At 38.5% G+C, this 15,028-nt stretch overlaps 1 protein-coding gene across 1 annotated transcript in view; it reads right to left on the bottom strand.

Annotated features, from left to right (window-relative positions):
• Positions 1-10,549, bottom strand: part of cpne9 (copine family member IX) — a 49,723-nt gene extending 39,174 nt beyond the window's left edge. Inside the window, exons 1-2 of the mRNA XM_061272866.1 lie at positions 10,346-10,549; positions 8,444-8,484 (exon numbers count right to left, since the gene is read on the bottom strand). Of these exons, the coding sequence (XP_061128850.1) occupies positions 8,444-8,484; positions 10,346-10,422 (118 nt within the window). The 5' untranslated portion in view covers positions 10,423-10,549. The remainder of the gene's footprint in view (positions 1-8,443; positions 8,485-10,345) is intronic.
• Positions 10,550-15,028: the final 4,479 nt, after the last annotated feature.

The following is a 15,028-nucleotide window of genomic DNA, read 5'->3' as shown; positions in this document are numbered from 1 at the left end:
GTGTTGCTTTTTGTGTTTCAATGGGAACAATTAGCCACTGCATGTTTGTCTGAAACTGATTAGGTGGAATGAACTTCAGACAGTTTTGGACCAGCAAACGATTAAAACCACATTTTTCCTCCTAATGAGCAATTAACTGAGGGGAGATAACAGAGAAAGAGCAGAAGGCAGGGAGTCTTTTCAGTAATGCATCTTTGGCAGAACATTCCTTTGTTAGATTGTTAGCCATATTTGTTCCAATGGCTTTTGTTCATCCTTGTGTCATAAATGAATGATTGCGAACAATAGGTAGAGATTCAATCCCTAAATCGCACCGATTCTGTCTCGTCTCCAACATGTAATGACGTCCAAGCCACCAAAAGCATTTTGTCTGCAATCAAAGTCATGGGACCTTGGTATCTCCCCAAGGTTGCAGAGTAACAGCACCAAAGCACGGCGGCGACATCACACTAATCCAATGGAGTGTCAGCCAAAGAACCTGACTGATTACCTCTTTTATGGAAAGTGACTGAGAGAGGAAAATCCCCATCTGCTCAGCCTCAGAGCAGCCAAATCACACGGCTATTCATTGCCAGCACTCGAAGGCCTACCTCTAAATACAATTCTTGACAATGGACTACCGAACAGCAAGGGCCCAGGTGACTTAGAAAAAGACTGAAGTTGCGTGCAAGCACAAATCACATTATATACAGTGCAGCAGAGTTGAGCAGTGGCAGAGCAGAGGATGTCAGGAGGAATCACCTCTCTTACCGTTGTCCCTTTGTCTGGGAAAGTCTTCTTTCAGCCTTTCAAATTAGCGCAAAAAGAAATGCTTGCAAAGAGATTATTTAGACGCGGGCGTTCACTTGACCAATATTATTGCCTTTAACTGATCGAAATTATAGCTACGAGTGCACTTCAGACTGCCGATGATACACGGCCGCAGTTCACTTCATGACATCCAGCCAACATTGATTCGCATTTTTTGGTTTTGTTTACTCCAAATAGAAGAAGAAGGAGCACATATTAGGTACACGTATGTTATGTGCTCGCATTTTCCAGGTTTGCAGGTTACACGGAGAACAAATCTGGTGTGTTTTCCTACAGTTCAAAATTGTTGAGCACAATTTATCTTTTGACAAAAACATGTTAAATGTGCGCATTTTTAAAATGTTTGTTTTAGGAGAAGATAGAACAAATTAAATGCATCTTCATTCATTAGAATGGTAAATATAATTAGAGACTGTTAATTTGAGACTAACCCCAACTATTTAGTTGAGAGTAAGGCTTCAAAAGCATATGTCACATAGTATTTTCTTTGAAGAAAAATTTGCTTTTCTTTGAATTCATAATCTCCTGCTCGATCTACTGTGCTCCAGACACAGACGACTTCACAAGCTTGGGGATGCACACAAAGCTTGTGACTCCTCAAGGGCAACGACAAAGTCGTTCAACAAGATGGTAATGAGTATACAGGTCAACACTAGTGACTTCCTCCCGGGAAGGACTCTTATTAAAAGAAGCAGCATCTTTAAAACACTGACTGACAGCAGAAATTGCAACAAGCCTTCATGAATACAAAATGGTTTCATACTGCGTACTTGCAAAAAATGAGCTGAAATGTATTTGTGGGTAATTTGAATACCAACACTACTCTCTATGGCTCAGCTGTGATTCAGATGTATTATTTATTAGACATATACAACTGAGACTAAAACATAATAACATACTATAGTCAGCTGTCCATTGAGGCATTTGAATGAAGATAAATAAATGATCACACAGAGGACATTTCCTTATTTGTTTTGCAGAAGATGGCTACCATTTTCACGAATCTAATAAAAACAGAAACCTTTGCCATTTTGTATGTAATTATTTAATATTTTCTAATTCATTCGATTCAACAGCTGCAGGTTAACTGTGTCTACTGGTAAAAATTCCTAAAGGCACTCGTGTAAATACCATAAGACTAATATCAACGCAAAAATGTAAGTTAAACTGAACCTCTTGTTGAACACTAATAGAATATCAACAGACTATGCATTATAAATATTGATTGACTAATCCTAAAATGACTTTGTTTTGAAGTGGTTTGATTAATATAGATTCATCATTACAACAGGCAGCAAAGAAACTAGCAGCTAGGGTCAGTCCCAGTGCTATAAGCCCACATGCAGCACGTTTGCATAATTGATCTGAACGTATAGTAAGAATTTTAATAATGCATAATGTGAAGAGTCTTTGATATTCTCTCCAAGATTATTTCATGTGACCAAGAACTCTTTTAATAAGAGTAAAAAAATAGCACATATTGTTACAAAAACAAGAAAATATTACTGGTTAACTTACTGAAAGTCAGTTTCATTTTATTTAACATTTATTTATTCAGGTAAGGAGAGAACACATTCTTTTGCAAATGGTATAGAATTTAATAAATGTCAGAAAAGTTGGGGAATGAAGCAATTACATACTAGTAGGTCTTAAAGCGAAACTTTTTTGAACAATCCTATGTGGCATCTTCTAACTTTGACAAAACTGAAGAAAGATTTTGAAGAAAGATATTTTTGGCATTTTTATGAGCACACAACTTGAATATAATCCAACAACAGCTATGACCTGTGCTCTGCACACAGGAAAATCTCTGGATGAGGTTCTGCCAAAGGGGCACAACAAAGCAACTTTATTCGCTTGCATTATACATTTAAGAGGAAACTAACAATGATGTCCATTTGACTGAGAGATAGATGGTAGTTTGAAAGGATATAAGACCAGAAATAGTCAGAAAAGTGTCTTGTGTATGTTGGACAACAAGAAGGGTAAATTTACAAAACGTATCAACCTTGAAATTGAAGAGGTGATTGCTTCCTCCAGGGTCCTATGATGCTGATGTACGTCTTACTGTCTAAAGGCATCAGAGAAAAAAATAGATATATACAGTATATCACTCCACTGGCAAGTTTCCTTGATCTTGACTGCAGATGGAGGAATGAAAATTGATCACACAGTTACTCCTCCATGTGTGGGCAAACACATCCAGGCATCAAGCAATTTGGTGGCGGAGAAGCACAAACTCTGATTCAATTTACACGATGCCCAGGCAACACAGTGCAACATCTCCAAGGACAAAGTCTAAGGCATCAATAAATTAGATGAGTAGAGAGGCACTTCACAGACAATCTTCACCATCTTGGCATTTTGTTCTGCAAAACAGCGTTGGTGGTCAAAATGACTTTAAAAAAGGATAGCAATTTACCAATGAACTCAGATTCAAGCATTCACTTATTCTGAAAAGAGAAGTGCAAAATGTGTTCTGGTGCATCTATAGCATTATTCAGCTCAGAGAATTGTACTCAACCATTAACAAATTGCATCACTCATTTGGGGTGGGAAAACTCTAGTCTAACTCAGCCCTGTCTCGGATTTGCATAAAATTCCACACGGCTCCCATTATGTGATGAGGTCAGGTAAGCTGTGGAATCCACTACTTGGCAACAACCAATAGGAGCTGTCATTGATTCTCTTAAAGCTAAATAATTGGTCATGTCTACAATAGATTACACTAGCTATGCAACTATTCTGCTTAGCGTTATAAAGGGTGCTTGTCTATTTTCCCAATTCAGGCGGTAGACTCTCGACTTTCAACTTTATCTAACAAGTAACTCCCAATCGATCATTTCTCCCGCTAAGATCCCAATCTTACAGTGAAGTAAACAATTTACATTGTGGGGAATGTGTCGCGACACGACTCCTCTTCTCCGAGGGAGAGACTGCGCACTCGGACTCGCTGCCATCGAGCAACCACTTCTTCTCAATCCATGGTATCATCACAAGCACATTGCTAAATTGACTAGTTAAAGGAGTAACTTTATGAGTTATGAGTCTTGTTTCCCAGTTCTGGTAAAACTGCTGCTGCTGTCACTTTCATGACATCTAAACCATCTGGCTCACACTATTCTGTGCCCACCACAATAGTATCCGGCTTGAGGACTGGCAAAATAGCTGAAATTGTAGCATGTATTCTCGCGAGTCCATCTGCCTCACAATGCAAAAATCTGACTGCTTTGGGAGAGACAAAATAGTGATTCAATCTTGCATTGAAACGAGAGTGACTTTTTGTGGCTGGGTTAAAGGTATAGAAAGTATCATCGAATATGGAGTGCCATCAAAGTGCCTTCAAAGAAGCCTTTGAATCCTCGCTCTGATGTTCTCTCACCCCTTGTGTGTGAGTATGTGCATGCAATTGCCCCGCCCCCAAGGGTCTCTACAAAGATATACTGAGGTACTGTCAAGTACGTTATCGCTTCCCCCTGTTTAGTAAGTGTGACATCATTCACCGTAATGTCACAAACGACTCGAGACTTGCCCTTTTAGCTTACAGAGCACTTCACAGAATTTCGGTGTCGCATTTTGCATCTTACACTGATGTGGAGACAGATGACCAATTATTCAAGCAGAAGGTCTGGAAATTGAGTTGAGGTCTGGATCATTGACTTCCTGGAATTGGAATAACACTTGCCAAAGTACTTGAGGTGGGTGACAGAATAAAACGGTGCCCTGAGAAAAGACAGCTTTGACATTTTTAGGTATTGCAAACTAACCTTCACAGTACCTGGGGTTACCTATCCATGGCAGGCAAGTACAGTACAGATTCTCATGAATAAAAATGGAGTACTGAAGGTTGATTAATGCTGAAAAAAAAATATTTACATACATCATTAAATACTTAAGATTTCACAGTGGAGCATTGCTTAGCACCTGCCCCTCACAGTTCAGCGCTACAGGCTCCGGGGTTCCTGTGTAGAGTTTGCATGTTCTCCCCGTGCCTGCGTGGGTTTCCTACAGGTACTCTGGTTTTCTCCCACATTCCAAAGATATGCATGCTAGGCCAATTGTCCAGAGGCGTGAGTGCGAGTGGTACGTATACAGTGGACGGTGTGGCACAAAACACAATTTCAATGATTTGGGTCACAGGATTTTTTGTCACCTTGTTTGTGTCATAAAATAATTCCCTATTTACAGCAGCACTCATATATAGTTCCACTGAACTATCCAAATGAAAAGTACATAAATTCACCATAACTGTGAAGTATATTGTGCATCTTTATTCTATACTTTTTAGAAAAAAGTTGATGAAGTGTTCAAAAATTATTTTTGTCACTAGGAATTTCAATGTTGTCAAGAGTTATGAGTCAGATGATGAAACGGTAGTTTCAGACTATCTCTCTGACCCATTTACTAATTGACGCTGATTAGTTCTGAATGATATGAATGAGCGGAAAAATGTAACCCTAAATTTAGCATTTTACACAATCAGCGGTCTACAGAGATTACTTGTATCCCTGATTATGACTGTGTGATTTAATTAAACCATTTACATCACGTCAATCTCCTATCTCCTGTATGGCGCCCACTCTGTTAATTACGTCTATCCTGTCACCTAAATTGCACTCGTATTAGTGGCTTGGGATTTACTCGTATGCATGATTCCTGTCAAAATAGCCACCAGATGAGGCTGATGCAGAGGGTGCCTGTGAATGTAAATGGAGTGGTTGATTGGAATATCTCACATGTACTGTATGTTATGCATTCTGTCAGAGCAAGTAATGCCCAATTTAATGTTTTTCTGGATGACAGTCAAAGCTAGTTTGCTTGTGTTTACACCATTATGAACAAAAAAACAGGGCTCACTCCCAAGTTGATATTGTATAAAGTTATGATATCTCTGATCAACTCTGTTGCTTTCACCTTCAGTGTTTAATAGACACATATATTGATGCATCTTATCTGCAATAATACGTGATTTATTTAAAATGAAGCCCGGGCCACTAGAATTCACTACCAGCTTCTTGAGATGCCCAGTAATCGCGTTAACGGATTTAACAAAGATCTTGCCCTTTGAATTCCTTCAATGTCTCGTTGGTCCAGTAGACTTGTTTCTTTGACCACTTGCTCCTCCTTCTTACACTTTCAAACCAAATGCTGTCCTGTCAATGGACTATTACAATAACGTTGCTGTTGAACTTAGGTCTGTCTACCTGTGCCATCAAGGCAAAGCTTTAATCCAACTTTGGTAATGCCACAGTCTAAACGATCAGCTGCAGCAGTCAAGCGCTTCCATGTAATTTTCTTCGAAAGGCTCTTTGGTACTGTTATAGATAGAACAAACGCGCCCACGTTGTTTTCTGACTAAAACACTATTCTGGGATTCCTGAATGGCCCTGTCACTTCGATTATGTTCAGAGACCATTTTTATTTACTTATACTGGACGCTTTGACGATGAAACAAAACTGTGCTTTAATATCTTCTCTCATCCTTCATATTGTCTCCCTTTTCATTTAAAAATAACAGTGTGGGACTTATTTTTCTCTCTACAATATGTTCAGTGGGAGCATTAACTAAAGTTTGAAATGCACCAGGTTTTGCTTACGTTGACATCTCTTATTCATCCTCCAATGTGAAATACTGTTTAACAAACATGTTTGCCACTGCCGTCTAAAAGATTACCTTAATATTATTTAACTGGCTGATTAAACCAGGTAAACATTAAGTAGGTGGGGGCGACTATGTCAAAGTGAAGCATGAACACAACAATGGCTCCAGGACTTCGCAATGACTTCAAGGCAAAATGGCTGACCCTGACAAATATCTCTTGTTTTGGATCGTGTGTCAACACTCGGCACTTTCAAAAGGACAGTTCCTCTGGCACTCCTAAAATATTTGCGGCGTCTGGTTAAAAGATAAACAAACCAGAGAGCCATCGCTAGATACAGTAGGTGTCATTCCCAGTATATTTATTCATCACCTAATCATTTTTTCATAACCTCAAACCATCAAACTAATGATACCCCGGCAGCAAAACAGGAATATTGGTTAAAGCTATGGGACCACAGAGTCAACTTTGGCACCAAACAATACGTTTTAAAAAGATGAAGATGAGTTTCAACTTTTAGTTAGAAATAAACAATCCTTTGGCTTCACCACAAAAAAGACAGAATAAGGATGACCTAGTCAGAGCCCCGTCCATGAGCCAATTGAACATCTGTGGAGTGAACCTGAAAATGGCTGTGCCCAGAGAATACCTTTAAAATTTGGCACATGGTCCACTTTTAAAAGAAAGGGTTTTGCAGTTGTGCAAAGATATGGCCTAACTATAAATTATTCAACTTTGGATGGAACATATTGTTGTTGTAAAGAGAACAATAAATTGCAACATTGCCATGGCAACCATGGATAACCTACTTTAGTCATCTATAATATTGGGGGACCAGCTGAGACACTCTCTAATGTAGCTTTAGCGTTAAGGTTCAGGTTGGATGCTTTCCCGGCTCATACCTTGAGAACTATTGAATCATGTTTTAAAAATATCAGCTCAGTATTGCTGTTTTGCTCTTGCAAATTGTTTCCTGGGCTAATGAGGTCACACAAAATAACCTCCCGCAGGTCTTAACCAGACTTGCCAGGATGACCTTTGGTGGACTGAATATTTATACTTTCACACGTGTTCATCCTTTTTTCTTAAACCAAAGCTTCATTTAGTGAACTTGATATTAAAACCCATTTGGAGAAGACATGAAATTGCAATGCAAAATTTATGCACATCTAGTCTGAAAGGTTTGTTTTTGAATATTTGATGCTCTATTTCAGGCTTGGTGTGTGCTACTTTCTCACAATGAATGGCCTGATTAAGTCATGTTGCAGTGATGTAGAGGCAATAATTACAGGTATTTTCTAATACTTGGGCTTCCGATGCTCTTGAGTATACACATCCACGCACAAATGAGATCTTAGGAGTACTACATTACTGTATGTCAGCACAAATATTTAGCCATCATTTTGGCATTCTAAATGCAGTATCTGCAAGATACGTCGATACCTGTCACATGTAAAGATTTCAGAGATGCAACTGCCAAAAGGCGAAAGGTGCATGGAAACATTTGTAACATATTATGAGGAGCTTACTGCATAACATCAATACCCTACTATAGCTGAAATACCAAAAATTGCTCATGCTCCCTTGTGTCTTAATAAGTGAACAAAGGGCCACAGGTTTTGATGGAATTCTTGATCAGGGTATCCAGGGAACATACACTTTGACACCAAGGCTTCACAATATTATCCAAGAATGACATTCATATGACCTATGTTTTTTTCTTATAGCTGTAACTTTCATTTGACTTCACACTGGCAGTATCTTGACCTACCTTCAACACTGACACTATAATTCTGCTGTAAGGTTTTATTGTTCCCTGCATCGGCAGGGACCTGCATCATCATCAGCGCTGACCATTTTTGTCCTATTTACTGATTTAAGAATCAGCGCTGACCATTTTTGTCTTATTTACTGGTTTAAGAATTAAACAAAATTCATTATGCTGTTCATTGCCTTTTTGGCTTGGATATGATGCAAGGTTCCTGTCTGTTTTTTTTTTTTTTTTGGTCAGGTGTGAAATAAATCATACATACCAGGATCAGACTTCGAGAAAGTATCCACATCCAGAAGATTCCTGTGGGGAAAAAAAATCCAGTGAAAACCAATCTTTCCCACTCTGACTTTCACAATCATGACTTATGATTGCTTGAAATAAAAATTCTGTATGAAATTTATTAAACTGACACTTGGTCTAGATGTCAGACAAATTTAAAATTTTCAAAGCAAGAAGCCAATTTATTTTGTAGGATTTTCAATCCCAGATGGTTGAATGCTACAGCGTCATCAGTCACTGTCAGCATACTATACTGTACTTTATGGGACTCAGAAATTGCCATTTGACAAAGTCTCATTGATGCACGATTGCAAAAATAGTCATCGGCAAGAGCTGTGGGTCGGGACCAAAACAACAAGATTCAGGTTACAAGCAGCCAAAATGCCCAAGGAATCGCCCAAGGTTTATCTCACAATCAAATTGGCTGGGGTGGCACCAGCTCACCTCTGACTCTATTGGTTGGGGGAGTTTTTCCCCGGAGTTTATTATTTCTGCTTATATTATTATCTTTGAGTTATTGTTTCAATATGAGCAAAATCTGAGATTGATTAGGTTACTGAAATGGATTTTGGTAATCCTTTGATGTTCCACTATACATAGAAACGGTATTCATTTTTGGGTGACCATTGAGACACATTTGAAGCTAAATCTAATTTGGCTGTGGCAAATGTTTATTTATGTTTCTTGGGATTGAACCAAAATTCAAAGCTTATGTCCACTGAGATGTGTCGCTAGCTCAAGAGAGGCTGATCAGAGGAGGGACTACACAGGCAAACCAGCCATTCATTATTCAGGAGTGGACTGAAGAGACATTTAGCACACGGCTAGGCTGATGGGAGCAACAAGGCTGACCGGGGTTTACGGCTCGATTTATTGTGCCAATAAAGTGACCCGTTGCTAAACTAGATGAGCCACGATGACACCAAACAGGAGACTAAGAAAAAATCCATTCTGGGCATTTTTATTATTCATTTTTTAGAAAAATGCCCATGATAAGATGATTTCTAATAGCGTGCCTTCCTTTGTGTGCAAACATGCATCTTGAAATACAAAAAAACTGTTGAAAGAATCCATCAGTGCATCAGGAATGACTGTGGATTTCAATGCTAATCTTCAGAGTCGTGGCTGGACTTTATGCAGGAGCAATTTAGACTGCATGGAATGCATTTAATAGCTCCTATGCATGCACCTGCTGCTCAGCTCAACCATTTCCTTGAGAGCAGGGAAATCAAAAGGTCACTGATTTAGGGGGGGCAGGGAATAAAAATAATTATACACATCCAGGGGTCTGCTTGAGGCGATTGTCAGCCCTGGTGTTGTCATTCCAACACTAAATTTCAATGAGTCACATAGGAAGCAGATAATGTTTTATTTCAATCAAAGCTAGCTCGATAGATTGATCGATGGACTGACTGATGGACTGATAGATAGATAGATAGATAGATAGATAGATAGATAGATAGATAGATAGATAGATAGATAGATAGATAGATAGATAGATAGATAGATAGATAGATAGATAGATAGATAGATAGATAGATAGATAGATAGATAGATAGATAGATAGATAGATAGATAGATAGATAGATAGATAGATAGATAGATAGATAGATAGATAGATAGATAGATAGATAGATAGATAGATAGATAGATAGATAGATAGATAGATAGATAGATAGATAGATAGATAGATAGATAGATAGATAGATAGATAGATAGATAGATAGATAGATAGATAGATAGATAGATAGATAGATAGATAGAAAAAATATAAAAGAAAAAAAGAATGAAAAAGCGTAAACTTTAGTAGACAGGTACATCTTGAACTTACATGTCAGCGGTTAAAACATCGGTAAGTGTATGCGTAAGAGTTTGACCTTACCGGCACGAGACGGTAACTTCTATTTTAGTTGCAGGGACTCTTGTGTTGAGTGGGTCGAATTCCCCGATGGTTGCCATGATGCTGGAGCAGAAGCGACGCTAAACAGCATCCGAGTAGAAAAACATCAATCTGACCATCTCAACTAACGGTGACTACCGCCGTAAATCCATTCTAGAGTACCTTTGTCTTCTCCTGAGCCTGTGGAGAGACCGACAAAGGTGCGCGCGCTGGGGTGCGAGAGAGCGAGAGAGAGAGAGAGACAGAGAGAGAGACAGAGAGAGACAGAGACACACACAGAGAGACAGCGAGAGATAGGGAGATAGAAAGAGAGCGAGAAACAAAGTTTATATATATACATATATAGTTATAATTATTTATTCGCGATTCCCTTGTATGTATGTATGTATGTGAGATGTTTTTGTTTCAGAGATGTGCAGTTCAATAAATAAAGACTAGTGAGCTGTTTTTATTATTATTAAAATTATTATGATTTTATTTTTTTATTATTATGCCAGTCCGTTGTCCTTCCTTCGTCCCCGACCTGGACATATTCCCATCATCGTCCCTCTGTTCCATAATACAGCCATCCCCAGACCCATTCCGTCCTCGTCCCCGATCCGTCCAACATCAGCCCGGTCATACTATGGTATAAAAGATGAGAATCACTATTTGATTAAAATGGTTGAGTGCATGTATCTATGGTAGCTGCCAGAGAGTTTTACAAAGCCTCATACTCACTTATTTTTATTTGCAACTTTAAAAGACCAAAACGTTTTAAGTTTAAAATTACTTATCTTGACCATGGTCCAGCTTTGAAATGTAGCTAAGCGGACAATCAAATATGGATTTCATAATACACAATAATAAACAATTCAATTTCATTATCTGGCAGATTTGCAGATTTCTGATGGGTCTCAAAACCATAATTTTTGGGCCTTTCCTTTGTTTAATGCGTTGTGTAAATTGTATGTTTCGCTCTGCTAATTTCAATGCTGTTTTGCCAGATGAGAAATTAAAGAAAGAAATCGACAAAGGATCCTATCGTTTTCGTATCCTACATGCAAACAAATGTATCATAAACAGTTTTACCTGCAATTTTTAAAATGTAATCTACCGAGAGTAGAAGCTCCAACAACATTACTGTGATATTTCACAACGTTAAACGTATCTGCTTCCAATTTTAATGAACTATTCCATAGCCTATATGTTCCACAAGTCTATATTGCAGCTTTTGTGTAAATCACTCTAAAAGAGCTACACTTACTAAGCGCAAAATGTACCTCAAACAAACACAGCATTAAGACAAGTAAATTTTTAATCAGCCCAAAGTCAAATGGATTCATCTCTGGCAGCATAGCAAAGAAGAATCTTTCCTTTTTGGTTTAATTGTTGGAGCCTCTTTAAAACCCAGTAGATACATTCTAGTTTTTGTTGATTATGGCGGCTCCACATGGATAAAAGCGGTAGTGTTTTGCCTGAAGTTGGTCACATTATACAGCAATTATACATATATTGCCAGTGCGCTTTGTCATGAAATCCCGAGCTCTCGCTCGCCTGCAGTCGGACGGAATTACTTTTCTGTTTCCATGAGTGACTGTGTGAAGGATGAATCGCACTGAGGTGATGAATGTAATTGTGTCCAAGCAATATTGTAAATAGATATCGATTCATTTGTTGGAAATGTTTACCTTTGGTTCTGTACCGTATTCTATAGTATACTTGGCATTGGCCCCACAATACAAGGCAGTGAAGTAACCATGGGCACATTTTCATGAAGGTGAACAGTGAGATCAGTGATATTATCCAATTTTTGGTGTGCTGTAAAACAGTGTCGAGTCTTTAAAAGTAGTGGTTAAAATGTTGAAACTGTTCATAAACACCTTACAAAATGTGAAAACATATTTGCGGTTGCACAGCTTCTTCAGTCACATTATCATTTCAAATAATCTCTAAATTCTTCACTGAAGCAGCCCATCCAATCAAAACTTCTCAGCCCCAATAATTTGAATGTCACCTTCCTCATAATGGGTGGAATTTTTTTTAAGATCAATTATTCTAGTGGTACGAGCAGAATAGATGCGCCATGAAAATGAAATTCATAAAATTAATCCTTTCAGCATCCAGCAGCCAGCTTTAATTAAATGCTGCGCTCTAGTGCTGAAAATACAGTGTTGCAAGAAGATTCTTCCCATCCAATAGTTGCCCCATGTCAGAAGCAAACCGTCAATGTTAGCATTATGTAAAAATAAAATAATAAAGTCCATTGTTGGAAAAGTAATTAATAAATCGTAAATTTGTCTATTACAGGGTTCGGCAACCCAAAATGTTCAAAGAGCCACATTGGCCCCAAAAAAACCCCAAAAACATACCTGGCTGGAGCCGCAAAGATCTAAAAGCCTTTTATAATGCAACACAGACTGTCAATACATAAATTGTATGCCTACTATTGAAATAAAAAAAAAAATATATATATATATATATATATATATATATATATATATATATATATATATATATATATATATATATATATATATATATATATATATATAATGGTATGAATTTGATCATTTCTTCTTGCGGCCCATTAGAGTTCACGTACCTGCATAGCAGAGCTGTCTGTGTCGATATCGGTCACTTCCCACGAGTCATCCATCACAGGCAATTGAGAAAAAGCTGGAGCTGAATTGATGTCCTTGATTTGTTGATCGGTGATATTGTTTGTGCGGAGAGGCATGTCTTTAATTTTCTGAATGATCTCGGTTTTGTTTTTGAAGTCCCAAGATACGCACTTTAATATCTCCCTGGCTGGAACAAAACTTGCACCAGTAGAAGAGTTTGGAGATGCAATCCACTTCTTGAAAGTGTTTTTTCGGTCCTCAAATTTCTCCACCAGCACTACAATTGCACATTTCCTCTCAGTTCCAACTGAAAACGTCGCTCCAAATTCCTCTTCTTGTTATTTGACAACTTCTCATTGCAAATCAAACACGAAGGCAATGCTTCAGCATTGCCAATGAAAGGAAATAGTTGAGTCCATTCTTTCTTAAAGCCTCTCTTCTCATCAGCAATCTTTTTCTTTTTGCCTTTTGAATCCGTGGCCCATCACTCACACACCTTTTTGTTTTCAACACACCTGTGCTGTGTCGCAGGCTAAAACGCAATTTTTCTATTTGGCGTCATTCTTAAATTCGGAAATTTCAATATATTTACAACTTCATACATTTTTACAGCATAAGAATGGTTGTGTCATGATTGGCGTATACAAACCATATTTTAAAAACAACAACATATTTTTCCATTTTCATGCATTTTTGCAAAAATTCTAGGGGCATGCGAAGGAGCCGCGGGTTGCCGACCCCTGACTTAGATGCTGATAGCCTAACCATTTTTTTGTTAATCTACCGTTCATCATTGTAACATTACTGCCATCTCCATTAAGCTATAACAGTGTTTACCCGGAAGATTTCTGATGACTACTACAGTACATTTACTTTGTAATTGTAGTATGATTTGGGTGGAGTATGTTGGATACAAAATGTCCACATACTCCTGTTCAAATGCCAAGTTTAAGTGATATGAAAAATAATGAGCCCAAAATTAAACTTTTTCCTCTCTGAATGGGACCTATAACATGTACATTGCCATCATCATTATTATTATAATTATTATTACTATTTTTGCTATAATTATTATGAATAATAATTTCACCTTGACGGGAAGTAAAAAATAATATCAGATAATTTTTCCCCTACAAAATTGTACATAAAATGCGGTTTAAAATGTGCATTAGAGTACAAAATGCAATAAAGTAGGGATACAATCCAAGAATAACATGAAATATAGTGACAAAGAGTGGAAGAGATTGAGGCAAACACCGATCTCAATATGTATGAGGCTGGCATTATACTGTCCTCTGATCATTTGCCACAGTCTGACACTTTCAGCTCTACACCCCTCTTTTCCACCCTCTTTCTGTCTGTCGCGGTCTCTCTCTCTTTCTCTCACATACACAGCACACAATCACGCACGCACGCACACACACACATGCGCACACTTTCAAAACCCCCAACCCCCTGCTTCTCGTCCTCCATCTTCCTGTGTGAAAACACCTGAGTCCTCAGGAGGCATCCCCAGCTTGAACAGTCTATTTTCTCTCTCGACATGTCCTCACTTCAGCGGCTACATTGCACCTTTCGCTCTGCTAGTTTTAGCTCACGCATTAGCACACTTCTGCTACACTTGTGCACATGAATTCTTGCACATGTGCGCACAGGGAATCACTACATACATACGGTAAAACACACATGCATGCACACAAGCACGCACGCACACACACGCGCACGCTCACTTATACAGCACACACACGCACGCTCACTCATACAGCCCGTCAAATCCCCTATTGCAGCCAACGTATGGCATGAGGCCTCGGGATGACGAAACAACGTCTGAGTGTTGTTGGAGCTGAGGTCAGACTGGCATGTTTGTTTAGACACAATCCAGATGTGCTACGTAGTGCAACCCGAAGATCCCACATGAAGAATAAAGAAATACAAAAATCATGTTGCACATTTCTTTTCCTTTCTTTAAGGAAGACCACGATTGGACCCTTCCTTTTAAACGCATGCACGCACGCACGCACACACACACACACACACACACACACGCGCACACGCACACACA

Source organism: Syngnathus typhle, linkage group LG2 (assembly GCF_033458585.1).
Source record: "Syngnathus typhle isolate RoL2023-S1 ecotype Sweden linkage group LG2, RoL_Styp_1.0, whole genome shotgun sequence".
Taxonomy (NCBI): Eukaryota; Metazoa; Chordata; class Actinopteri; order Syngnathiformes; family Syngnathidae; genus Syngnathus; species Syngnathus typhle.
This window is presented reverse-complemented; position numbering and strand designations above follow the sequence as displayed.